Here is a 26,827-nt window from a genome sequence, read left to right on the forward strand (position 1 = left end):
CTATCCTTTTTCTTGTAATCAAAACTTAACTTTTGGAATATAAATGGTAACTTTTTCTGAAATTGGTTTATTCATTAAGCAAAAAATGAATTCACCAAATCAGTTCAATCTATTTCTATAATTGTGATTAAATATTTAACAAGCCTTCATCTGACTTAAACATGAAAAAGGATAGTTCACTTAAATGTAGTAGCCCCTGAAAGGCAGACACCATGATATGCATCTTAAATGTGATAGATATGATGTGTGTGCATGCAAAAACATTTGTGTAGTGAATATCCAGGATCAAATCTCTAGCAATATATTTACCTGTTGGTCAATTGCTGTTCAAGAAAAATTCCAAAGGCAGCAAAGGATTTAAAAACAGTAACAATGAATTGCCAAAGGCCATAGGCTATTGTATTTTGAAAATAGACTTTGAAAGATTGTACCAAATTTGCAGAAACTACAGGTTAGCCATTAAATTTTGAAAACCTAAATAAAAAATAAGTATACTTAGTGAGAATAAGCAAGTGTATTTTATTCCTATGACCTTGTCAAAACAATGGAAGTAACAATTTTTCAGTTCCAAATTCAAGTGAATTACATCTGACTTAATGCCTGCAGTTGCCCAAATGCTTCTTGGTCCACATTCACCATCTTATGGGTACTAGCTGAATAGCTACCATAAAATATAGCATCTCTCCAGTACATTGTATGGGCCTATGATAGCATATCCTCAATACTACTGTTTATGTTTACCTAATGAGAAGGAATATGAATGTCTTAGGGAACATATCACCACTTAAAAGTATGCTGAAAATCTCTTTCTGAGCCTACCACGAGAAACAGTAATTAGCAATTCTGAGTATTACAGGGAATTAAATATTTTACTGTTTTTACTAGATTTTATTTTTTAAAAAATAGTTATAGATGGGAGGGGAGGGGAGGGGGGATAGTAGAGGATAGGAAAGGTAGCAGAATACAACAGTTACTAATATGGCAATATGTAAAAAAGTGGATGTGTAACCGATGTGATTCTGCAATCTGTATACGGGGTAAAAATGGGAGTTCATAACCCACTTGAATCTAAAGTATGAAATATGATATGTCAATAGCTATGTAATGTTTTGAACAACCAATAAAAAAAATAGTTATAGGTTCATAGCAAAATTGAGAGGATAGTATAGGGCATTCCCACATTCCTCCTGTTCCCACCCCATAACCTTCCCTACCATCAACATCCCCCATCATGGCATTTGCTACAACCAATGAACCTACATTGACACATTATCACACAAAGTTCATTGTTTACATTAGGTTCCAATCTTGGTGTTGTACATTCTTTTGTGTTATGATAAATGTATAATGACATGAATCCAACAGTCATTCAAAATAGTTTCACTAACCTAAAAATCCTGTGTTCTCTGCCTTTCATCCCTACATCCTCCCAACCTCTGGAAACCACTCATATTTTTACTGAGTTCATAGTTTTGCCTTTTTCAGAATGTCATGTTCTGAAATCAAAGTATGCAGCCTTTTCAGATTAGCTTGTTGATCTTAATAACAAGCTTTTAAGGATCCTCTAGGTCTTTTTATGTTGTGATAGTTCATTTCTTTTTGGCATTGAATAATATTCCATCATCTGAATGGACCCCATTACTTACCAATTTACCAAACAAGTTTTGACAATTAAGAATAAAGCCATTTTTGTAATTAGCCATTTTTGTGTGGACATAAGTTTTCAACTCCTTTGAGTAAATGCCCAGGAGGAGCTTGACTGCTGGATCATATGGTAATTTAGTTTTGTATCTCTCACTGTTTTTGCTGGAGGTATGTGGCTTAGTGATTACAAACATTACGTCTGGAATGAGTCTGTTTAAGTCCTAGCTTCAGTACTTCCCATGTATCTTTGAACAAAGAACTTAATCATTTTAAGACATTTCTAAAACAGAATAATGATAACATCTATTCCCAGGATTGTTCTGAAGGCAGATGAAACTGACAGTACAGTGTTTGGGACAAAATCAGTGTGGAATATCGGTTGTTGACCGTTGACATTATTCTTCTTAACACTACGCATATGAAGTTGTGAGTCAGCTAGTGTTGTGAACTTGGGTTGGGTGACAGAATAATTTGTTTCTTTATAAATTTTCTTCTTATGCAAAGCTCGAGTTTATAATAGTGGTCCCCTAAAAGCCAACTGAGGTCACCAACCTGGCATAAAACAAAAGCATGCCTTAATCTTCATCTCAAAATGGATTTTAAAAAGGCAAATTAACCATTTTTCTTCCTTAATACTTAAGGACAAATTTCAAACATAATTAACAGGACTTTTAAAGCATATTTATTTCATGATATAAATTTTGGCCTCAAAAGGTAATTTCTGTTTTTGAGGGGGGTAGAGGGCAAATAGAGTCATTATCTTCTATGCAGTAAAATATTTACACATAGAAGAAAATGCCATTATAAGGTATACAGGATATTAACATTATAAAATAAAGGGAGGTGTACGACTATAATCCCAATGGCTTGGGAGGCTGAGGCAGGAAGATTACAAGTTCAAAACCAGCCTCAGCAAAAGCATGGCACTAAGCAACTCGGTGAAATCCTGTCTCTAAATAAAATACAAAATGGGGATGGGAATGTGGCTCAGTAGTTGAGTGCCCCTGAGTTTAATTCCTGGAAAAGATTTGAAGAGATTAACAATACACTATTTTGTCCTACATATTTAAAAAGTGCTTAAACATCAATTTAAATATTTAGATTTACCGTGTAGTCCCACATTGTTGATCCTCCAAATGTAGTCAACAAAAAGACGATCACTAAAGCTACCTGAACCTCAGTTACATCCACTCTAAAAAGGAAGGACAAAAATAGATAAGGTGTTTGCAAGTAAAATTCTTGACTGTGTAGTTTAGCTAATCATATATTAGATGTCGAGGGAGTAAACATCTTTATACACTTTGTTTATTTTTACCTTTACTTGAATCTTTGAATTATCAACTGAATACACAAAGTTGTATTCAGTTGATAATTCAAAGATTACAAAGATTCAAAGGCTACAAAACAACATGTGCAAAGGGAAGAAACTTGTATAGCATGTATCAAATTGCTAATAATTGTCATTGAAATTTCAGAAGACTTACTTTCTACTATATATACTTCTCTAAAGTTTGAATTTTTTAAATTATGTATTACTTTTATAAATCAGGAATAAATCATAATAATAAACAAGCAACCATATGATTTAGGGAAAATCATTAAACACTTCTAAGTCAATTTCACTTATAAAGTAGGGGGAATTCTAACAGCTTTTATCAAATTACAACTAGTCAGTATGCTTTTTGGTTTTCACAGACATTTTCCCTCTTATAAACATATTCATATTTCTCTCAAAAAACCACTAATGTGGGCTGGGGATGTGGCTCAAGCGGTAGCGCGCTTGCCTGGCATGCGCGGGGCACTGGGTTCAATCCTCAGCACGACATAAAAATAAAAAATTCTCTCTCTTAAAAAAAAAAACAAAACACTAATGAAACAGTCTCAGTCTCTCTAATCTGCATTCCCCAGAAACTATCAAATCCTCTCTCCTTTCCTCCCTCAACAGGCTAATGGAAAATTAGTCTACATTTGTAATTTCCTCTTCATATTTGTGATTATTTCACTAGAGTCTGGACTGTGGTCCCGTTATTCCACTAAAATTGCTTAAACAGTGATTTGATTTACCAAATCTAGTGGATATATTTCAGTAATCATCTTATATATTTCTTTGCAATATTTAAAATGTGGATCATTCCTCTTTCTTGAACTGTTTTGCTATGTTTCTATTTATTCCATGTACTCTCCTGATTTTTTTTTTCTTCTCTAGAGTTCTACCCAGGCTCCTTCCTAGACTTCCTATTCCTCTACATTATAAATGCTGTTTACTAAATTCCATCTGCAATTTCATATTCTCTGAATAATTTAACCTAAATTTAAAACTACCACCTATAAGCTAATAACCTCTCAAATCTTCAATTTTTTTTTCTGAGCTCTAGACTTTTTAAAAATCTGTCTACCTGCTTTATGTCTCTGCTTTAAGACTCTACTACATATCCCAGAGTCTTTAATGCTAGAGGAATATTTAATGTTCTGCAAATACAAAAAATGTAGGGATTTGATAAAACTAGATATGGAAGAAAAGATTTCTTGACTGAGTTATTTTGGTCAGTTAGAAGGAAAAATGAACTGAATCTTAACATACAAATAAAAGGAAAATATAATAATAACATTCAGTATTTGTAAGATCAGTAGCAGGCAAACCAAGACCTCCAGGCTGCCTGGAGGAGAGTCAAATTAGTTGTAAAGGTAAATATAATAATATTATGTAGGGTTCTTTCTGAAGAAAAAGGAGGGAGAGTACTGAAATTTATTTAGCATCTATTATGTATCTTGCAAACTATATGTCTGGTTTTTAAAGAATAGCTGAATATTGCTTAAGAACATGACTTCAGAGCCAACATTCATCCTACTGCACTTAGGACTATTATCAGTATTGCACTCATTTCAGTAATAACAAAGAATAATATCATTGCCCATAATTTTCATGGGCTATGACTAGTGACCAGAAGCAACTAGAAAGCAGATAGGGATTATGGGATGAGCTTTCTTTAGAATGAAAGTAAATGACACATGAGAACTGGGCTAGGAATATGGCTGGTTGCACATATACAACATTCAATAACAGATGTTAAATTAAGCTCATATATTCATCCTACTTCTGTGCCTGTTAAGTCTAGAAAAAAAGCTGAAAAGATAACATTGAGATCTAGTAAATTACAAAGTTTATGGGAGTATAAGGGTGGAATCACTCACCAATCCTCAAGTTTTGAACTACGAACAGACAATTGGAGTTTGAAGGACACATTATACAAAGACTATTCTATATAACAACTCATAGGCTTAGAGAATTAATTAATGGGTTAAGAATCTGTTCAAAAGGCTTAACATGCCAGAAAAATAGATATTGGGGATATGATGGCATAATACCCATAAGTCCCCAGGTTGTTAACATTGAGGACAATCTACAATAGTGCTATTCAAAGTAGTACAGAGTTTCTTACGAGTCCACAATGAGAGGGGTACAGAATTGAGAGTAAGCAGTAGAAAAAGTTACGGTAACTTAACAGTAATATTTTGTGTGTTGAATCAAATAAAATATTGGGGATTATATTTTATAAGTCTGCTTTTTTTAAAATTGTATATTGTAATTCTAGGTTGGATGGGGATAAGGAATCTTTCCTCCCAAACGTGGTCTTAGAAACAGATCTGATAGAAAGGTTTTGAAAGAAAGGAAAAAATTAACATTGAATCTAAATATTCACATGTTAATTTTTTTAAAGTACCACATAATACAAGTTAACACTGGACTTGAACTTAAAATGCTTGATTTAGTTTTAGAAATTAAATTTTAAACCCTGCTTTACTGAATTACATAAGATTCTACATGGGAACAAGCATGTTATAAATAAGATATGCTCTATCTTATATGGCAAACATTAAACCTGGGACAGATTTTAACTGTAAATTTTTCTGCTAACTGTGCTAAAGAAAATCTAATATACCATTGATAAACTTATATTAACTACATAAACTAAACTCCAATACATAAACTAAGTTAAAAGTTTAAAATTATAGTTAAAGTAGTTACTAATGTATTATGGCTTTAATGATCTGATTCAAGGTAACAAGTTCATATTTGTAGTGAAATTACACATTTTTAAGAGGTCAACATAACAATTAGCATCAAAGTAAAATAGGTAGTACTTCTATTCTGTGGAACAATACAGGACAGTGTTTTATATTCATAAGGAAAAAAGAAGTGTTTAAATAGTTGCTCTTCCTTCCTTATTTTTTTTTCTTCCCACAATTATGAGAGGCTTTCTGCCATGGACCCAGAATACCCTTGCGTAGCCCTGCATATGTGCCAAGAATGCAAGCTTATGTCTGCACAATAATTTTTTATGACAACACTCAACTGGGGTCATTTTCCAGGGTTGTGAATGTTGTGAGCAACCCTGAAAGATGAGGTTACACCTTCCCTAAACAGGTTTGCTTTTGCTTTCTATAAAACTAAACAGATTCCTCAAAGTTCTCTCTTTATGGAACCCACTACAGGTGCAGGCATTCATCTAGGTCCCTACAAGACTGTGGGAGAGGGTAAGGCATGGAAATGTGGCACAACAGGAACCTCTGTCTGTTGTTTTTGCCCAGTTGGTGAATTCTAATATGGAATAGCTGAATCCTCAATAACCCAGTTGTTGTCCTCTGCCTCTGACCCAGGACTTTGTATCTTCTGCAGGCATTCATAAAACATTAACAGGCTTTCTTGGAGCTTATAAGTCGGTAAAATATCAGACCCCTTATAGTTCTTGACACATACCACTATCACCACCCAATTTACTATTTGCAGTACTTATTTGTTTAGCATATTTTACTGTTATGTCTCAAAGATTAGAAAGTAAGCTGCATGGGATCAGTGATTTTGTCTGTTTTGTTTGTTCTTCTTATTATGACACCTAGGAAAGGGCCTAGAATGGATGCTCAATCAAGATTTGATAAAATATTTATTCAAATTCATTGCTCCAGTATTCAATAAAACCACTCAATAAATTATATTAACCTTCCATCCTCAAATCTGTTTTGATTCAACTTCCCTATGCTTCTTTTCTTATGACATCAGTTACTATCTCACTGATTAATACATATGTTTTTCTTTTAGGAAAGGTTAGTTTTTAATGTCACTCCTGAGGAAATAAACATACCAAAGAAATTGAATTAAAATATAAATAGCAAGGCATCATAACGCTAACTTTATTATGGAATATTTCTATGTTCCAGATTCTGTGCTAAGTACTTTACATCCATTGTTGTTCAATATTCACAATAACTTTTTATGACAATAGTTCTAATTTGATAGGTAAAGAAATGGAAAAAATGAAATTAATATATTTCTGATCAATTAACCAGTAGGTAGGGGCCAGAATTTGATTCTACTCAATCTGACTCAAGAGCCTCTATTTTCAACTATTATACTAAAGTAGACTACGAATAAAGTACATAAAGGGGTATGAAAATTGGAAAAAATGATATAGCAAGAAATATAGCAATGTTAGTAAAACCTTACATTTTTCAGCCCAACAAAACAAGCTGATTTGGTATGTTTTTTCTTAGGTCTTTTAAGAAACAGAAAATCACAGAAAACAGGCTTAAACCAAGAATGTATTCATGAAATAAATTTCTGAAGTATATTCTGATAGTGTTCATCTTGGTTTTATGTATCTATTTTCAAATACCATATATACTATAAAAATTATGTTTAAAATGACAGATATTCAGGAAATCCATCCTAGCCAATGGACAACTGACATGGGGTTAGTCTACACACTTCCATAAGGTATGTTTATAGTCCTTCTTATAGTATTAAGCAGGACCCCTCAACCTATCCAGTTCAGTTCTCCATAGTATTTTCACTTTGGTAAGGCAAAAAAAGTACATAGCTGAAAATAGTTAATATTTAAATGGCTGACCCTGAGACCCTGAAGGATCTCCTTTACTTCCTCCAGGATTGGTAATCATTCACTAGCTATTTCTCTAATATTCTAAGTACTTTCCTGATGCTTCTGAGTAGAATGCTCTTCCTCAGTGTGTCTGGCATATTCTTAGGTGACTCATCTTTGTATTTCCAGTTCAAGATTCAATAATAATTGGGAGTAAAATTTACAGTGAGGCCAGAAATGTGAACTAATTCATCCCAGAAATAATTTTAATGAAGGAAATAATAAAAAAATAAATGTTTTACTTTTAGTCATTAATAATAATAATAATTATCCAGAACATTGCATTATATTACTCCAGTTTACCATAGCAAATTAACTAAAATGCATTTGATTTTGAAAAGGTGCTTTTCTATTTTACCATATCTTAATCTATAAATAGGTACAGATTCTTAATTTTGCACAGTTACCTTGAATGTTTACTGGTACTTTCTGATCCATGGGTCTTGACTGGTATGTAAAGAACTAATTTTCACATTTTCTATTAAAACTCTCTTAAACTAGTTCAGCCTATAGTTACCTTCTTCTTATTTAGGATTTCTTCAGTGATTCTGGAAACCTAAAGTAAGTCTTTTCACATTTGATCTGGACTGTTATCATTGTCACAGAAGTATTATCTCTAACGAAATGTCCCACATAGTTCCTAAAAGAGGGCTCTCTATCTGTCATGTATTTTCTATCTTTCCATGACATGTAATACATTGCTAGACTCATAGTTCTGGACAGCAGTTATTAAGAGCATGAAGTCAAAGACTTGAGTTGTAGTCTTGGTTCTATCATTTATTGGTAGTATATTTGTGCAGTGGAGGTAACATCCATTTTCCAGTATTAATGTGAGGAATAAAAGACACAATGTATGGAAAACACTTAGTACAGTGCCTAAAGCATGCAAGTGCTTAGTAGGTGGTAGTTGCAATTATTCCAAAATTTGGGATTAATATGAAAAGTTGCCTGAAGCCTTCCTGCTCCAAAATGGTCTATACTTTTGAGTTTTTCCTCTCATTATACCAAGAGTTTAGTTTTTTTTTTTCTTTTTTCTTAGAGCTACTGATTTTCCTATGCAGCAAGAAAATGGGGCTAAAAAGAATCAGTAGACATAGGAAGGTAAACTGAGAGTGAGCAAACAGCAGGAAGGTCTTCAAGGACCAAGTGGAGGGAGAGCTACATGGGGAAGCAAGAATACAGAACAGCATTTCTGCTTTGTGCACTATTTCCTGGAGTCTGAGAAAGAGGCACCAGAGGCATAGATAGCATCTGGTGCAAGGCTCCAGCATTTACAGGGCACTTGTAAATCATTTCACCAACTGTGTCCACAGCTGAGAGTCTCACAATTACCTGTTATTGTTGATGGTTGTCAAAGGGATTCTGTTTTGGGGCACATGATGATTTGACCAATGAGTACCTTAGGCTCCACATCACTTGTCACTTATTATAAGGGTCAAATGCTGTTTATTTAAATACTACAAATTCTTTTTCTATGTTATTTGGACCACTTATTTTTCTTTTTGCCCTGTCTATAGTAAAGTTGGGCTAGTGAGGAAGCTGGAGAATGGGGGAAGAAAATAAAACTATTGTCAAATAACATATCCGTAACATGCAGAACACCTACAGGACTTAGAAGATGTAGCATGCATGGAACACTCTAATAAATTTAAAAGAATTTAAACTACTGAATGAAGCTTCATCCCCTTTATCATGAACAAATGCCATATCAGATTGTGAAAATTAATTTGTTTACATTTTTAAATATACAACTTGAAAACACATACTTACTTTCCAAATCTCAACATGCCTGAAACGTAGGTCTGCCAATGAGCACAATAAAACATGAACATCCCAATAAAAGAGCAGAAAAACAACCAGTCAGGATGAGTTCCTAAGCGAGCAGCAATCGAAGCTCCAATTGCCATAAATACTGAAAGAACAAAGTTTAAAGACCATTACGAATTTAAAAATCATCAATGAAATAATTGCCCTGTGCTATTTTGAAATGCAGAGTTTCAGAGGACATAATTCTGGCATTAAAATAAGGTCTATTTAACAAAATGAATTTTTGAACATCCTTTTTAAACAAATTATGCAAATTGCTCCCAAATGTACACCTCTGCAAAAAAAAAAAAAAAAAAATGAGCAAACAACAACTTGGTTCATTTTGGTTTTTAAGCTATCAGTGTTAAAACTACAGAGAGAGGGTGAGGAAGAAAATGCTAATTTACCTGTGGAAAGAGAGTCACACCCATGGTCAAAAAGTTCTCCTAAAGGAGAACAAGAATTTGTTCTTCTGGCTTGTTTCCCATCAATAGCATCCAGTGACTGGTAGATAAAGAGTCCCAGGGCACATGAAAGGTATGTCCAGTATGGTGCCTAAAAATACATGGAAGTAATAAAGACAAATAATAAAGACTATTCAGAGATAACATACTAGCTTTTGTTTGAAAATAGCTCAAACTAAGCCAAATGACATACTTTGTTGTGTGCACATTTTATATCATGTCCATATGCTATAAAGACAGTTCAAACTCTCCCTCTATAGATGAAAATAAATTGAGAAATCAAATTAATTATGTCATCTGAGTTGAGAACCACGGAAGCACCATATTGTTTGTAAGAAACACAAATTTAAATAGCAAGCAAGTGAAAGAAACTGGATCTTGATTCCTAGTCCATGGCTCTTTTAATATAATACTATTCATATATGGCACAGATATTAACTTACTCAGGAAGCATTTGCTGTGAAATAAGACCTCAAAGGTAAACTGTAGACATTGGCATCCATTTGTGATGGAGCATCTGGGACTGAATTTACCCTCTCACTTTATATAACTAGAAAGGTAATAAAATACATGAAACAACAATTCTCAGACCATTGCAGGAAATCGAGATCCCTGAGAAAAGAGAAACAATGAGATGCGTCCCTATGATTGCTCCAGTTTACTGCCCAGAGGCAGTTTCCAGGTCCCAGCTCAGGAATGGGGACCTAAACAGAGTCCCATAAGCTGGCTGTGGAGGAAAAGCATATCAGAGTTCATGAGGTCAAGGCAGCTAGGATTTGTGAAGCACAGTAACAGAGGGGGAAGCTACACAAAGAGAAAGACAAAAGTTCAGGGGGGCTACAGAAGGGTACCTCTGAGTCTTTGGCTGAGAACTGTGCCTGAATGAGACAAAACCAATAACCAAGGCCACATGTACTACGAAGTGGAAAGTCAAAAATTCTTGAAGCTCATGCAAGCTACAAATAGTTCATATGCCCACCAGGCAGTGCAGAAAGACCTCATAAGACTTGGGGAATTGAGTAGAGTTTCAGAAATGTAGGGCCTTAGCCATGATCATGAACTAGCCTTAGACTAAAGGCTTTCTTAGACAGTCATAATAAAACTTAAAAGACAGCCCTAGAAGGATCCAAATAATTCCCAGTAACTTACTTACAGCCAGCACTAAGTAAATATTAGGGGAAAAAAATTTAGCATCTCAAATTGTAAAATGTTCAAGGTTTGGCATCCAATCAAAAATTACCAGTCATTCAAAGAAGCAGGAGAACACAATTTACAACTAGAAGTAAAATCAATAGTATCAGATCCAGGAATGTCAGAAATAATAGAAATATCAGATAAGGACATCAAAAGAGTTTTGATATATTCCATATATTCAAGAAGATAGAGAAAAAACATGAAAATTATAACAAGAAAAGACTCAAGTGGAACCTCCACAAACAGAAACTGCACTAGAACTTCAGCTTGCCCTCTACAAACAAAACTCCCTCCAGCTAAAACTACAAAACTCCTTCTCTCTTTCCTCTTCTTTCTCTTCATTTCAAATGAAATTTGCTAGGTCTAAACTGAAGGAAGCCGTGAGGGCAGGGACTATCTTTCTCCCCGACTGCTACCTCCCCAGCTCCCTACCACAGTGACTGGCATAGAATAAACCTTCAACAAATCCCCCCAAGTTAACAGACTGAAATGGCAGTGAAAGTCTTCATGTGTAGTTGGAGCACGCAGGTCAGGGCTTCCCAAATGAAGAAGTAAAACATAAGGGATGACCACAGTTCTTGACCCAGTGTCAGGAGCTTGGGCACAGCCTGACAAGTTACCCAACTGCATACACCAGCTCCTTTCCAGCCACAAAGTCCTCGTGTCCAGATTATTTGGGACTTGATTTTGTCTCATGGCTCTTCCCTTCCTAAACATTCTCCTCACCCAATTTGGCAAAGTCCTCACGTATGTCCTCCTTCAAGGACTGCCTCCATCTACACTTGTCCTAGGAAGAAACAAAAACCACCAACATACCCATTTCTAGTCACTCTATTCCTATCTATGCTACTTTATTTACTTATTTATTTTTGTACTGGGGATTGATACTTATTTATTTTTGTACTGGGGATTGAACCCGAGAGTGCTCTACCATTGAGCTATATCCCTTTTATTTTTGATTTTGGGACAGGGTTTTGCTAAGCTGCCCACCAGGATGGCCTTGAACTCATGATCCTCTTGCCTCAGCCTCTCCCAGTCTCTGGAATTATAATCCTGTCCCACCTATTATCTCTGCCACTTTAATTTTTCCTTTCTTTTTTTTTTTAATATTTCTTAGTTGTCGTTGACACAATACCTTTATTTTATTTATTTATTTATATGTGGTGCTGAGAATTGAACCCAGGGCCTCACACATGATAGGCAAGTGCTCTATCGCTGAGCCACAACCCCAGCCCCACTTTAATTTTTCAATTAAACCAGTCTTTCTATTGCACCAAGCTTGCTTATGACACCATTGGCATCTCAAGCATACAAGCGTAAAAAACTACAAAACAATGGTGTTCGTGACTTATAGCAATCCACTGTTTCTATGGTGTAGTTTCCTTAGATTTATTTATTAATTTATTATTTATTTATGTATTTATTTGTATCAGGGATTGAAACCAGGGGTGCTTAACCACTGAGCCACATCCACAGCCCTCTTTAATTTTTACTTAGAGACAGAGTCTCATTAGGTTGCTGAGGCTGGCTTTGAACTTGTGATCTTCTTGCCCCAGCCTCTGGAGCTCTGGGGGCATGCCTGGCTGTTTCTGTAGATGTAAATGTTTTCACAGGTGGCAGCATAAGATACAAATACAAAGCTTTGAAATTATCTTCTTTGGTTAAGAAGCAAAGACCAAGGAAGTCATTACATTGTTTCACAACTGTAGCCCGCCATCTCTGTTACAGGGGCTTCTTTGAAACTGTCCTTTGCTCTGTCTCCCTTTGGCCCCCCTCCCTTTGGCCCTTTTGCAGAAGAGCAGTCATTCCTAGGTCTTAGTAACTCGTGACAGGAGGGTAAAGTCCATTGCAATGTTCACCTAGAGAAGAAAAAGGGAAACACATCCATGATTGATGAGGGCCCTGACCAGGGTAGAGCCTTCTGCTCACTATATCACCTTCTCCCCTCCCAAGAAAGCCCTTTGTGCCTGGCATGGTGGCACACACCTGTAATCCCAGTACTGGAGATGCTGAGGTGGGAGGACTGGGCAATTTAGTAAGACCTTGTCTCAGAATAAAATACAAAAGTGGTAGGGGCTGGGGATTTAGCTCAGTTTGTAGAGTACTTGCCTTGTATGCACAAGGTTCAATCCCCAGCACCACACACACACACACACACACACACACACAAAGTGGTAGGTATATAACTCAGTGGTAGACTCACTGGGTTCAATCCCCAGTACCACAAAAACAAAACAATAATAGCAACAAAAACTCCAACCCCCACCAAAAAAAAAAAAGAGAGAGCTTAAAAAAAATACCTATTAGCACATACTAATGGATTTCCTTGTGACACTTCCATACATGCATATAACATGCCTTGATTGTATCCATCTTCTTTATTCCCCTCTCTTATTCCCTTTTCCCTGGTCCCCTTCCCTAAATTGTTGTCCTTCTATTTTCATGTCATTTTTCCCCCCTAGAGTTCACATGAGAGAAAACATGTATTACTTATCTTTCTCCTTTAGTGATATTATTCCCTTTTAAATTTTTTTTTTTTTTAGTTGTCAATGGACCTTTGTTTTATTTATTTATAAATGGTGCTGATAATAGAACCCGGTGCCTCACACATGTGAGGCAAGTGCTGTACCACTGAGCCACAACCCCAGCCCGTATTTCTTGTTTTTCTGAGTCTGGCTATTTCACTTAACAAGATGATCTTCAGTCCCATCCATTTGCCTGCAGATGACATGATTTTATTCTTCTTTATGACTGAATACTACTCTACTGTGTGTATACACCACTTTTGCTTTATCCATTCATCTGCTGATGAACATCTAGGCTGATTTCATAACTTGGCTGTTGTGAATAGTGCCACTGTAAACATGGGTATGCAGGTACAAGATAGAGCTTTGAGGAGATAACCCTCCATCCTCTTCAGGCCTGCTTTGAATAAGCCTGATTCCTTTTCAAATCCTATCTCCCAAATGTTGGTCACTTAGAGAATTGGGCAGTCTGGATATTTGATTCTGATAATAACTTCTTAAATAATAGTTATAATAGTTGATTACGATCTTTGAATCTATAATTAAAATGAGTGGAAACAAATGAAAACTCCTACAGAATCAAGCCTTCCCATCTCAAACTCTTAATTTCTATTTTCATAATCATTTAAAAGTATTAAAAGACTTAGAGGCTGCTTTTGCTAAAAGCACTGATTTCACTTGGGCCTGCAAATGTAAAAAAAAAAAAAAACTTGGCATTTCTGCCTCCATTTTCCATCTGTCTCTTTTGCTAAGTGATCCCAGATTCTAGAAACAACTAATGTAATTGATAAACATTTTGTGATGAGTTGAAATTATTCCCATCGGGAATAGCAACTTTCTTATCTCCTGGATAAATCCCTGCCCAACCAATCCTGAGATAATCTACAGACCACAGTTTGACCAAGGCTGCTTGACTATGTATATTTCTGGTCCCTCTTGCCTATATATCTGGGAGTTCATGACAGTATCCTGAAGACATAGCGGGTAATACCTGTCCCCTTGTCTTCCCGTTATGGCCATACTGATTAAAGTTTCTTTCCTGCTTTCTACCATAACTTTTTGGTTTGGTTTGGGGGACTCATGCCTATAACTGATATGTTGGCAGCCCCAGGGTCAGATCTTTGGCCTTGAACTGTGGTAATAAAATATAAGGGGCTGGGGTTGTAGCTCAGTAGTAAAGCACTTGCCTTGCATGTGTGAGGCACTGGGTTTGATCCTCAGCATCACATAAAAATAAACAAAGATACTGTGTGTTCATCTACAACTAAATAAATATTTTTAAAAATATAAGATACTCTCCATCTTATGATCAAAGACAACTACCTTATGATATCAACTTAGCTACTAATAACTGGAAATTAAATCATAACAATATTCTATTTCGTTCTTCTTCTTCTTTTTTTTTTAATATTTATTTATTTATTTTTTTTAGTTTTTGGTGGACACAACATCTTTGTATGTGGTGCTGAGGATCGAACCCGGGCTGCACGCATGCCGAGCCAGCGCGCTACCGCTTGAGCCACATCCCCAGCCCTATTTCGTTCTTCTTAAAACAATAATTCCTTTTCTTCTTTTGACTGTAAATGATGATTTGATAATAATTACTTTAATTCATTATAATAAATAATACAGGAAAGACGTGGTGTTTTTAACATATGAGCATATGAAATGTATTCTACCACTCCTCAACTGTAAATTCAAAAATTTCTCTAAGAAAATAGGTTTTATTTCATATTTTCCTCTTTTTATTCTGTTTGTAGGAGGGACTCCTATAGAAGTGAAATAATGGAAACATTTCTATGTGATCAGTATAAACTAAAAGATACTTCAACATTCAAATATATCTAGGTGAAAACTAATTCTAGTTACAGAGAAAGCCAGCAAAGGTAGATTAGTAATTTAAGTATTACCAGAGTCCCATTAAGAAAGAAACCTCACAAATATTCAGGTGCTAGTCTGTCAGAGTCCAGGAGAAAACTGGACTCAAGTTCCTTGATCAGAAATATGAGACTTAGAAAGGTACCTCTAGGATCCAAGAAAAGTCCTAAGCTGGTCTCAATATTTAAAGTTACCTGACTGGTGCATTACCTGATAGGTTCTGAAAGAGCATTAAATAGAAGACCCATTCTCTGGGTTACAAGCACTCTGGCCTCTTCCTGGGGCACTTTTCGTCCTGTTCCAGAGAGTAGGAAAGCAGAAACCCATTAAAGTGAGAAAAACAGGGATATATTAAATAGACAGGACTTCCTGGGAGAATGGACCTCTCAGTGGAACTTCAGTTGAGAAAGAAATGAATCCCTAAATGCTCAAATGATTAGGCTTCATAATGGCACATGGTCTTTTAGTCAATACACAGTAAGGATTATTTTAAAGAGAGAGAAGTGTAACCCATGAACGTAGTCTCTCAAGTGGTCAGTCAGACAGGTGGGAGGATGACAGTGAATCACACGGCCTTCTACAGCAGAAGGCACAAGGCAAACATTGAGAAGATGGCCACAGTGAGTGGTAAGTACACATATCCAGATGTCCAGGTAAGTGAGAGTCACTGGGCAGTGAGACTGGCAAAAAGGGGCACCCCGCTGCATCAGAGTAGCTGCTAGAGAAAATTTAGAAGCCAAAGAAGAGGAATTACAGAAGAAAATGAGTTCCTAAGAATGAGGGCCACGAAGCCTTACAGATTGCATATGGCACCAATCATATGCATTTCCACTTTAGATTTATGCAATCTCATTTGTGTTTGGCTCATTTCATATTAGAATAGAATCCTTTCACTGGGCTGAGCAGATATTCTGTTTTTAAAATCTGATATACATACTTCAAGAGCTCAGTACCTAGATGCTGAAAATCAATCTTTCATCCAACTTTTCTCCATCAGGTAACACAGCAATAGTTTTCAAGAGAAAAATATAGGCCCAGGGTTTTCTTACAGAGTGGTTAGGAGTGTGGATTCTGGATTCTATTTGTATCCAGATCCTTATGGCTGAATTGAATGAGTTATTTTTCCAAGTCTCCCCATGTGAAAAGTAGGAATAGGCACTATTCCTGTCTCATTGTGAAAATTAAATTAAAATGTAAAGTGCTCATAAGAGCTCGGTTAATGTTAATCATTGTTATTGATATTACTGATACTCTATCAGATAATTTTAGGTGATTTGAGGGTCAACTATTTTTCTTAATATATATATTTATATATTTAATGTATTTATATGTTTAATTTACATATTCTGGAGAATTTTAAAGTATTTTGAAAATAGCTAGCATATTGTATCTGTGATTTTATGATTAGAGTGTGAGTTTTTAAAATCGGTTGGTTTAAAGTTGACGTGGGGAAAATTAGTAAATAAAATCTAGTATGGGTAATATATAAAAGCAAAAATCTTCCCCACCCAAAATTTAGAAAACACTACATCTATACATTGTCTATGATCTGAATTTTTATACTAAAAAAAAAAAAACACCTCTTTTGATTTAAACTCCTTGGGTGAGTGGACACATATGCAAAAGGGAATAACAAAATCCATTATTAGGCCAACTGGTAAAATTTCAAAGTTATCCAAGCATCGATTGACTTCCCTTTTCCATGAAAAGAGAAACTAAATTTCTAAGAGGTGAAGAGGAAAGAAGGTTAGGAGACAGGCTGTGCATATGTGAGAAAAGGTAATGCTGTTAAAGGTGGACTTTGTCCCCAATTAGGTGATTCTATGATTTTTAGGAGAACTCATGGTGCTTCTAAGGAACTACTACCTTCACTCTGGAAAAACACAATTAGAAATGACTGATTGCTTCTAACTTTTCTTTTGAGGTGGGGGGAGGTACTGGGGATTGGGCTCAGGGGCACCTGACCACTAAGCCACATCCCCAGCCTTATTTTGTATTTTATTTAGAGACAGGGTCTCACTGAGTTGCTTAGTGCCTCCCCATTATTTTGTGTGTGTGTGTGTGTGTGTGGTGCTGACATGCAAGGTAAGCAATCTACCAACTGAGCTATATCCCCAGTCCCGACTGATTGCTTCTATTTGTGTAACATTCATATTAGGAGCCTGTGATACGGGTGAGGTGCTTCCCTGTTTACAGAGGGTTCTCATCACTGGCTTGGCAGAGCTCCAGAGCAGGTTAGTGGTCAGGAAAGGGAAAACCATTCTCTGTCAAGCCAAACAGGATGGCTCCAGGGGCTTACTGGTTTCATCCTGGCCTTCTGGCCTCAATTCAGTTCAATTTAAGTGCCAACATTTGAGAACACACTCATTTTTAGGAAATAAGGCAGGTTATAGGTTAGGGCCAGGGAAATCAAGCATCACTCATGAATACAATTAAACCAGCACTTTGAGGACAGTTTTCTCATGACTGGAGAAATCCAACTTTGCAAGGTGGTCTTCTTTCTTTTTATCATTTCTGTGACTAGTTCCAAATTTTCCTCTTCCTTTAGTACTTGCTAGAGCCCTCCTTGAAAATGCCTGCCTCTCACTATGTTAAGGGTAATAGGAAGGGCAAGGGATAAAAAGAACTCTTGGGCCTCACCTATATCAACATCAATTGTATCAGGTGCCCTAAGTCACAAAATCCAGGTGGTCCAATCCTTGTGGTCCTAGTCAAATGCCCCAGGAGTAAGTAGGGTTTTAATGTTCTTTCTCTATACCACAATGCCATGTTTTTTCAACACTTGACCCAGAATTTTAAAGGAGAAACAGTTTATGCTTTGGGAATTAAGTACAGTGAAGCCATAGGAGTTAAAAGAACAAACCACAAAGGAAAACTAAGGGGTTCCTTCTAGACAGGGCTGGACTGGGGAAAGGTGAGGAGGCACCTCAGCTGTAGAATCCAAGGGGCATCTGTTCCCAGGTCCTCAAGTGCTTCCTTATATAGAGAGGTCTGGACTTACCTCATCCTAGACTCTGTCCTGTTTCTAGAACTTTCATCTTCTGAAAGTCAGGAGTTTATATTTTGTTTTAATAAAAGAGGTTACTCCCTCACAAGTCTTCTGCCTTAATAAATGATGCTTGGTAAATTAATGAACTGTTGTTATAAAGTGGGGGGAGGTGGAGAAGAAGGTGATTAAAAAGGAAATGTGCTAGAATTCAAAGAAACCAAACCTGTTAGTAAAACATCTGAGTAAGAATATGCAGGTTATTGCCTTTTTTTTCTATCATTCCCCCGACCCCAACAAATAACTCTTTACTATACAGTACGAAGGCAGCTATAATCTCAGTTATTTAAAACAGGTGTGAACTATTTCTTAACATCCTGCTACTTCCCCAGGTATTTTCATCTTTTGGTTCAACTCTGTCATCACAAACATAAGAACTGGTCAATGCCCTCTGACCTGGCCCAAGCTAGGCACTTTCATTTATCAAGCATCATATATTGATAAGCATTTTTAATTCAAGATCAGCCCCAACATACTCTTAAAAGAGATACTGGCATGGATTTATGTGACAGATGAACAAGGCAGGGCAAAAAATTTAATCCAATAAGTAAAAGATAATGAAATCAAAGGTTTAAACTAGTCAAAAATGAATGTATGGTGGGTTTTGTAGTAGAGAATGCTACTACATTACAGCTAGAAAAACTAGATTTGAATCACTGAGTTATCACATGTATAAATGTAGAAATTGCATCAAATAAACTCTCAGGTTCTTTCAAAATCTAAGAACCTGTAATTCTACTTTTGGATAAGAAAGCCAAGGAATGGGGTCAGGGGCTACATACTTAGAGTGGAGTTCAGACAGATCTGCCTCATGAGGGGAGGAGATGATGCAGTTCTTGTTTTCTCCATTCATCCTAATACTTGCTTACTTCTTAAAATTACTCAGGCCAAACAATTGATAAGCATTTTTAATCCAAGATCAGCTAAAACTAAACAAAAGTTGAAAGACATCATCTCTCAAGATTACATTGTTATTTCATTCATGCAGCCAATAATTTAATAAATACCCAATAAGAATTTGCTTTATGCAAGGCACTGTGCTATGGAGATCATACAAATGAGCAATTTCTGTCTAAACTTGAAAGCTGATAGGTTTTCCTGCTCAGTAAGGACACACAGCATCAAAATAAAATGCAGAAGTTCCACAGAAGAGTACTCTTGGGCCAGGTCTATCATCAGCATCAATTGTATCCGGTACCCTAACGTAACATCTGTTCTGTTTTTTAACTTCCACAAAATCCACAAAAGCCTGTGAGGTAGGAGAACAGCTTTCTGGATTGGAATTCTGTCCTCACTTAAAGCTAAGTCACCTAGAAGAGGTAAATTTCCCTTCAGTTTCTTCACCTATAAACTAGAAGTATTAATAGTACCTTATTCATAAGGTTGTTGGGAGGATTCAATGAGATAATAGAACAAAAGCAGTTTAAAATAATGCCTGGCATGTATTAAATATCCAGTAAATGTTAGTTATTATTGTTGTTATTATTGCAGAAGTTCAGAGGAATAAGTGGTTGATTTGACTTGGGAGAGGAAGAAAAACTTCATAAGAAGGCAATGTTAGAATTGGGCACTGAAAGATAGGTAGCAACTGGGTACCAGTGCAGTAGTGCACATCTGTAATCCCAGCTACTCAGGAGGCTGAGGCAGGAGGAGAGCAAGTTTGGAGGCCAGCCTGAGCAACCTTGTCTCAAAATAATAAAGGCCTGGGATGTAGCTTAGCGGTAGAGCACCCATGGGTTCAATCCCTAGTACCATTATCAGAAAAGACAGCTTGAAAAGCAATTCAGAGCACCACTGTAGATGCTTAATATAAATCACAAGGTTTTTTTCTATCAGTTTCCCTTCATCCCCAGTCATGTCCTAGAAATTAACACAGTAGTTACAAAATATATAAAATCATATTATTGTAGACAGTATTGCAGGCTTTTTGAGTAGATAAGCCATATTAAAACCATATTAAAAACGCTTATGTGATTGCTGTGTCCCTTTCTGGAAACAATCTGTCAGGTACTGTGAAATTCTTAAGTCTGGGGGCTGGGGATGTGGCTCAAGCGGTAGCGTGCTCGCCTGGGATGCGTGCGGCCCAGGTTTGATCCTCAGCACCACATACAAACAAAGATGTTGTGTCCGCCGAAAACTAAAAAATAAATATTAAAAAAATTCTCTCTCTCTCTCTCTCTGTCTCTTTAAAAAAAAAAATTCTTCAGTCTGAGAATCCATAAACAAGTCCCAAGACAGGTTAAAATCACTTAACCTCTCTGGGCTTCAATTTTCTCTTACAAAATGATGTACTACTGTTACTTCAGCATGAATGGAGAAGAAATACTGAGAGGGCAGAAAGGCTATGCTAGGAAGGGAAAGCTTACCAACTTCTTTGGGTTGACATAGGACACAAATGATGTGAATGCCCTTTACATACCTGAATTATATAAGGCATAAGGAGTTTTCCCACATGCACAGAGAAAAGGAGCAACTCCAAATGAGATAATGGTGTAGCAAAAACAATATGAACTTTGCAGTCAGACCAACTTAGACCAGAATCTTACCTGGTCCTGTCTCATTTACCCGTTCTGTGACCTTAAGGCAAAATAGCCAGAAACTGGTATGCTCTTTCACACTACTGCTGGGATTTTTATCAAACAAGCAATGTTGATCCTGAAAGGGTGTTTCCTCTCCCTGCTTCAGCCACTTAGAAGCCAGTTAAGGATCTAATGACACCCATTTCAGAAAGTCCTCCAGTTTCATCTTATTATGTTAATCCTTATGCCCCCTTGTGGGGTCACTCTGATTTTTCACTTCAAGTGCTTCAGATCTTCACCTCATGCCCTTTTTAAAAACTACTCTGAGCCTAAAATTAATATCATAAATTTACCTCTCCCATCAGGCGGGAATCCCCCCCACCTCTAAACAGAAGCTCTTGGACTTGTTTGTATGTGTATTGTTTTTAAAGTGCTTAGCAAAGTATTCTTTAATTAATAATAACATCTAAAAGTTCACAATTTAATTGGCCAATATCAGATGTTTTTTATATTGGCTAATGTCCAGATTCTTTTTTTGCCAAATCTACGCCCAATCAAAACTAATTTTTCATGTGCATTTTCAGGACATTGTTTAAAAACAGTATATTTTTAATGTGTTGAATAATATTTTTAATTTGTTGAGCAAATTATGAGGTCTTGTCTTTATCTGCATATAATACATCATTTGTCTCTCACTGCTTCCTTGTAAAATTGGTTTGATGGCATTATTTTTTATTTTCAACATGGGAAAGCAGATTCTGTAGGTTTGTTGTGCCATGGCGAGATGAAAATTCAAGTCTTTCACTTCCAACCCAGCAATCTTTTCATTCTAATACCCTGCTTCTGGGAAATTCTAGAATTGAACAGCAAAGAACAAATACTAAAGCAGCTTACTTTTTCCCTAACAATTCGGAAATGCACAATAATGCGAATGACTAAGAAACACATAATAAACATATCCATCAACTGGCAAGACATGTTAAAATGAAGGCTCCATCAGACTTTTCTCCCCAGTGCTCTACCACTGAACTTTAGTGCCAGCCTTTTAAATTTGTTTTATTTTGAGACAGGGTCTCAACTTAGTTGCCCAGGCTGGCTTTGAATTTGAGATCCTCTGGCTCAGCTTCCTCAGTAGCTGGCATTACAGGCATACACCACACCAATGGGCTCCATCAAACAAAATTTAAAAACACTTGCAGGTATTTCCATAGTATTTCTCTTATCCAACCTCAATTCTCACTAATCTTTCACAGATCTATAGTCAAATCTATAGTGGTGATGGAGGGACTTCACTATTTGTAAGACAGAGAAAGGAAAGCAATGTCAAAGAATGTGCCATGCAATATTATCCCAGCACTTTAGCTAAAAGTGACCCTTTACTCTGCCACCCTAGATCTCCTCTACACTCAGCTTATGGTGTGCTCCTGGTTAACAGTTGTCCAAAGCCCGGGTTATTTACTCTTCTTACTTTAGACATAGGTCCAATATAATTATTGCTAATAAGATCTGTTGGCTTTTATAATCTCTCAGTTGTGATAAGGATTATCACTTTCATACTACCGTAGCTTGTTTTTCTTGAAAAAGTCAATGAGGCAAAGAGGAAGTTGTCTCTTAAAGGTTACTTATCTTTGATCATTACTACCACCACCTTTGAGAAACAAACTATTATAAAAGTGTCCAAAGGGCAATTTGGGCTTGGCTGACCCCACCTCAGATCCTTGCTCCAGGAAGAACGGTGATGAGGGTGCCCAGTCCTTAGTGTGCAAAGCACCCGGACTGCTGGTCCAAACCACAAGTTGGCATCTATGTGGGAGGTCATGGGACCAGACCCTAACCTTGACAGCCCCTCCGCTGCTTGCTGCTAGGGGGAGGCTCAGGGCGGTCACAGGACTAGGGTGGTGGCGTGACAGCCTTTAGGCGACCCGGGAGAGGCTCCGGGTGGACAACACGCGGGGACAGTGAAACCGTCCGCGGTGCACTCAGAAGCAAAGGCCGTGCCCACCCCTTCGCGGCCACGGGGATGCTCAGTGGCACACCGGTCTCCCCTCTCGCTCCCCGCGCCTCTGGCTACCCAGGGCTGGGCTCGGGGACAGCAGTTGGGTGACGAGGCGCGGGCGGGCGGGCGGGCGGCGAGCCCTACCTCCTCGGTGACCGTGGGGCAGTAGGAGATGAGCACGAGCGTGGTGACCATGTTGATGACGAGGCCGATGAGGGTGATGGTGTTGGGTGCTATCCAGAGCGGGATCCACTGGAGCAGCCAGGTCCAGTAGAGCTGCAGCGGCGGCTCGAGCAGCGAGACGCCGGCCGCGTTGTAGCGGTGCTCCTCCAGCCGCCGCAGCTGCGCAGCGCTCAGCGGCTCGCCCAGCGCCTTCAGCCAGCGCGGCGCCGGCCTGGCCCCGGCCCCAGCCGCCATGGCCGCCTGCGGACTCGCAGCCGCCACCAAGCGCCTGCCGAGCCGGGCCGGGCGGGGAGAGGTGGAGGGAGGGACTCGCGGCCGGGGCCTGCGCCGGCCGGTGGGACTCACCGGTGGGGCCGATCGGCCGCGGTGGAGGTCAGCCCGGTCCGCCCCAGGTCCCGGCCGCCGCCTCCGCCCCCAAAGCGGCGGGGCGGCCGGAGCAGTGGCTGGGGGCGGGGCCTTGGGAGGGGCGGGGGCGCGAGGCGTGGCTGGCCGCGGACACTTCCCGAAGGGCGCGCTAGGAGGCTCCTGCCTTGCCCTAGGGCCTCCTGCACCTGAGTCTGAGATCTGATTTCTACCGCTACGTGAGTGAAGTCTCGTCGGCTGGACGGTTACTGAGCCGCTTCCTCCTCCTGGCGGTGGTGGGCACAGCTGGGTTCTAGAGGGCCTACGCTGTGGCTTCGGGCTGATCACTGCAGCACAATGCTGCCTAGAGCCCAGGAATTTTCAAGTGAGAACATGAATTTGCAGATTTTGGGTCCACCACCATGATGCCCCATCTGGGCAGCTTGGAAACACAAGCCTGCGATCTTTAGTTGCCGGGTCAGAGGACGAGGTTTTGAAAATTAAAAATAAATAAATAAATAAAATTTAAAAAGAGAAAAGAAAAAACGGGGGGAAAAGTCAGGGCTTGGAAAATACTAACGAGGGGACTGGATGTTTGAAACTCAAATGCCAATTTTTCAGGTCATTTGACACCAACAACAATGGATATTTTTAGACACGCTTTTCCTTGGAATAGAAGGCAGAAATCCAAGTGTGTCCTCTCATTGCACCGTGGAGCAAATAAGCTTGCCACACAGTGGGAGTTCACCAGTCTTTTACCTCACAATGCACCCACTTGGGCAGGGGACATCCTGTCATAAACATAATTTATTGCACAGATAGGTCTGTCACTTGCCTAACTCTTCACTTGGTGATTCTGATCTATATGCACTTTTCTAAGGCATAAGATAGGCTAGAAACTACTTCCAGATACTTATATTGGGTAACATCTTTTGAGCAGGTGGATTTTGCCCCACAGGACTCATGACTACGTTTTGGAGCAGAGAGTCAGCAAGCTGCTCTTTGCGGGCCAAACCTAGCCCACCACCAGCTTTCCTGAAGTTTAAGAGCTAAGTATGGTTTTTGCATTTTTAAATGATTGGGGAATACTCAAAAGAACAATATTTCATGATGTGCAGTTTATGAAATTCAAACTCAGTGCCATGAATAAGGCCATGTTTATTCTAGTAGAGTTCAGGGGTTGTGACAGAGACCACAATGTCTAGAATATTTACTGCCTGACCCTTTACCAAAACAAAGTTTGACATCTCCTGCCTCAGAGCAATATCAGAGCAAACCTCTCATTAAATATATTTCTGGTGATTTTTAATGTGAAAAATGGTGCTGACAAATGCAGAAGAGATTCACTTTTAACTATGCTGATTCTATGTGCAGTGGACTTGGAGACAATAACTTTTTTTAAAGAGATAGAGAGAATTTTTTAATATTTATTTTTAGTTTTCAGCAGACACAACATCTTTATTTGTATGTGGTGCTGAGGATTGAACCCAGCGCCACGCGCATGCCAGGCAAACATGCTACCACTTGAGCCACATCCTCAGCCCCAAGAGATAATTACTTTTTAATTTACCAGTGCCGTGACTGTGACAAGGAAAAAGATCCCTTTCCAAATTAAAAAATCTAAATATGTTAAAGGTAGTTTCTATTGTACATCAAAAGACATACTAAAGAAAATGAAAAGACAAGCCATAAACTGAATACATTTCCTTCAAGTAACATCCACAATAAATAGTATTCAGATTACATAAAGAACTTCTAAAATAAGCAATAAATAAAAACAATCAAATGGGCTTATGTTCATATATCTATAGCAAAAGCTCCAAACATGTTGACATATACAAAATATAAGCTTATTTTTCTCTTACGTAAAAGAAGTCTAGAATTGGCATTCTGGGGTTGGCATGGTGGTTCTGTGTTCATCAGGAACTCCAGACTCTTCTTTTTTTTTTTTTTTCCTGCTCTAACATCCTTTTATGCATCTACAAGGTTATCATCTAATGGTTCAAAGTGGCTGCTGGAGTTTCAGCCATCATATCTAGATTTCAAGCAGTAAGAAAGAGGAAGAGGATGAAAAGGAAATAGAGGAGCTGGAGTAAGAGAGGAGGGTGAAGGGGAGGAGGAGAGTGCTACCACTCAGCTGAGCCAGCAAACTAGAGTACCTTTCCAAAAGTCTCAATACTTCTACATACAATTTGTTGGCCAGAACATACACCTACCTAAATGCAAGTGTTAATAAAGATGAGTAGATGAGTACAACCATTTGCACAATAATCTGGCATTATCTGGTAAAGTTGAATATTCACATACTCTGCAACATGACAGCACAATTCTGATCTAAAAGTCTATCCTAGAGAAATTTTTGCACAAGTATCCTAGGAGATAGGTGTAATAATATTGCCAGTACATTTGTACATCAACCTAAAGCTAGAAAATAACCTTAGTGTCCACCAATGCTAAGTGGGTTAATCAACTTGGAATTTTCATATAATTTATGTAAGTTTAATATAGCAGTGAAAATTAAGGAACTTTATCTTCATTTTTGTGTGTGTGCTTTGTTGTTGTTGTTTGGTTGATTTGTTTGTTTTTTGATACTGGGGATTGAACTCAGGAATGCTTTACCACTAAGCCACATCCCCAGCCCCTTTGTATTTTGTATTTTGAGATATAAGTTCTCACTAAGTTGGTTAGGGTCTTGCTAAGTTGCTGAGTCTGATCTGGAACCTGTTATGTTCACTTATTCATACGAATTGCACAAGTTTACTGTTGAATGGGGTGGGGCAGGTGTATTAGTTTGGGCTGTCAAAACAAAGTACCATAAACTGGGTAGCTTAAACAAAATAAAGATTATTTCTCACAGTTCTGGAGGCTAGAGAGTCCAAAGTCAAGCAAGATGCCACCTGGTTTGGTTCCCAGTGAAAGCTGTCTTTCTTACTTGCCTATAGCCCCTCCCATCTATGTCCTCACATGGGTATGGGAAAAGTGGTAGGAAGGAGAGGGGCAGAGAAAAGGAGAGAGGAGAGAGAGGAAGTTCTCTAATGGTTCTGTTTATAGGACACTAGTCCCACCAGAAGTACCCTGTCCCCATCTAAACCTAATTATTTCCTAAAGGTTTCATCTCCAAATACCATCACAGGGGTGGGGTGGGGTGTTGGGGTCTCAACATATGAATTCAGGGTGGGGGGCGTGGATACTATACACACCATAGCAGCAAGTCACTGGAAAAATGCACATAGTATGACCTTACTTATACATAGTTTGAAAAGATGCAAAATTTAGCATTTAGGGATATGAACA

The 26,827-nt window shown here is 38.1% G+C and overlaps 1 protein-coding gene across 4 annotated transcripts in view; it reads right to left on the minus strand.

Annotated features, from left to right (window-relative positions):
* Chpt1 (choline phosphotransferase 1) overlaps positions 1–23,600 on the minus strand; it is a 35,302-nt gene extending 11,702 nt beyond the window's left edge. For 2 of the 4 annotated variants that reach the window (XR_003584335.2, XR_003584336.2), the window contains exons 1-4: positions 23,153–23,599; positions 9,794–9,941; positions 9,351–9,492; positions 2,752–2,836 (exon numbers count right to left, since the gene is read on the minus strand). Coding sequence is in view for 2 of the 4 variants with exons in the window: in XM_071609594.1 (XP_071465695.1) it covers positions 2,752–2,836; positions 9,351–9,492; positions 9,794–9,941; positions 23,153–23,425 (648 nt within the window). In the remaining 2 variants the exon portion in view is untranslated. Of the gene's footprint in view, positions 1–2,751; positions 2,837–9,350; positions 9,493–9,793; positions 9,942–23,152 lie in introns of all 4 variants that reach the window. The other 2 variants (XM_071609594.1, XM_027946441.2) reach the window with 1 other exon arrangement.
* Positions 23,601–26,827: the final 3,227 nt, after the last annotated feature.

The sequence above is a fragment of the Marmota flaviventris genome, chromosome 3 (genome assembly GCF_047511675.1).
Source record: "Marmota flaviventris isolate mMarFla1 chromosome 3, mMarFla1.hap1, whole genome shotgun sequence".
Lineage (NCBI taxonomy): Eukaryota > Metazoa > Chordata > Mammalia > Rodentia > Sciuridae > Marmota > Marmota flaviventris.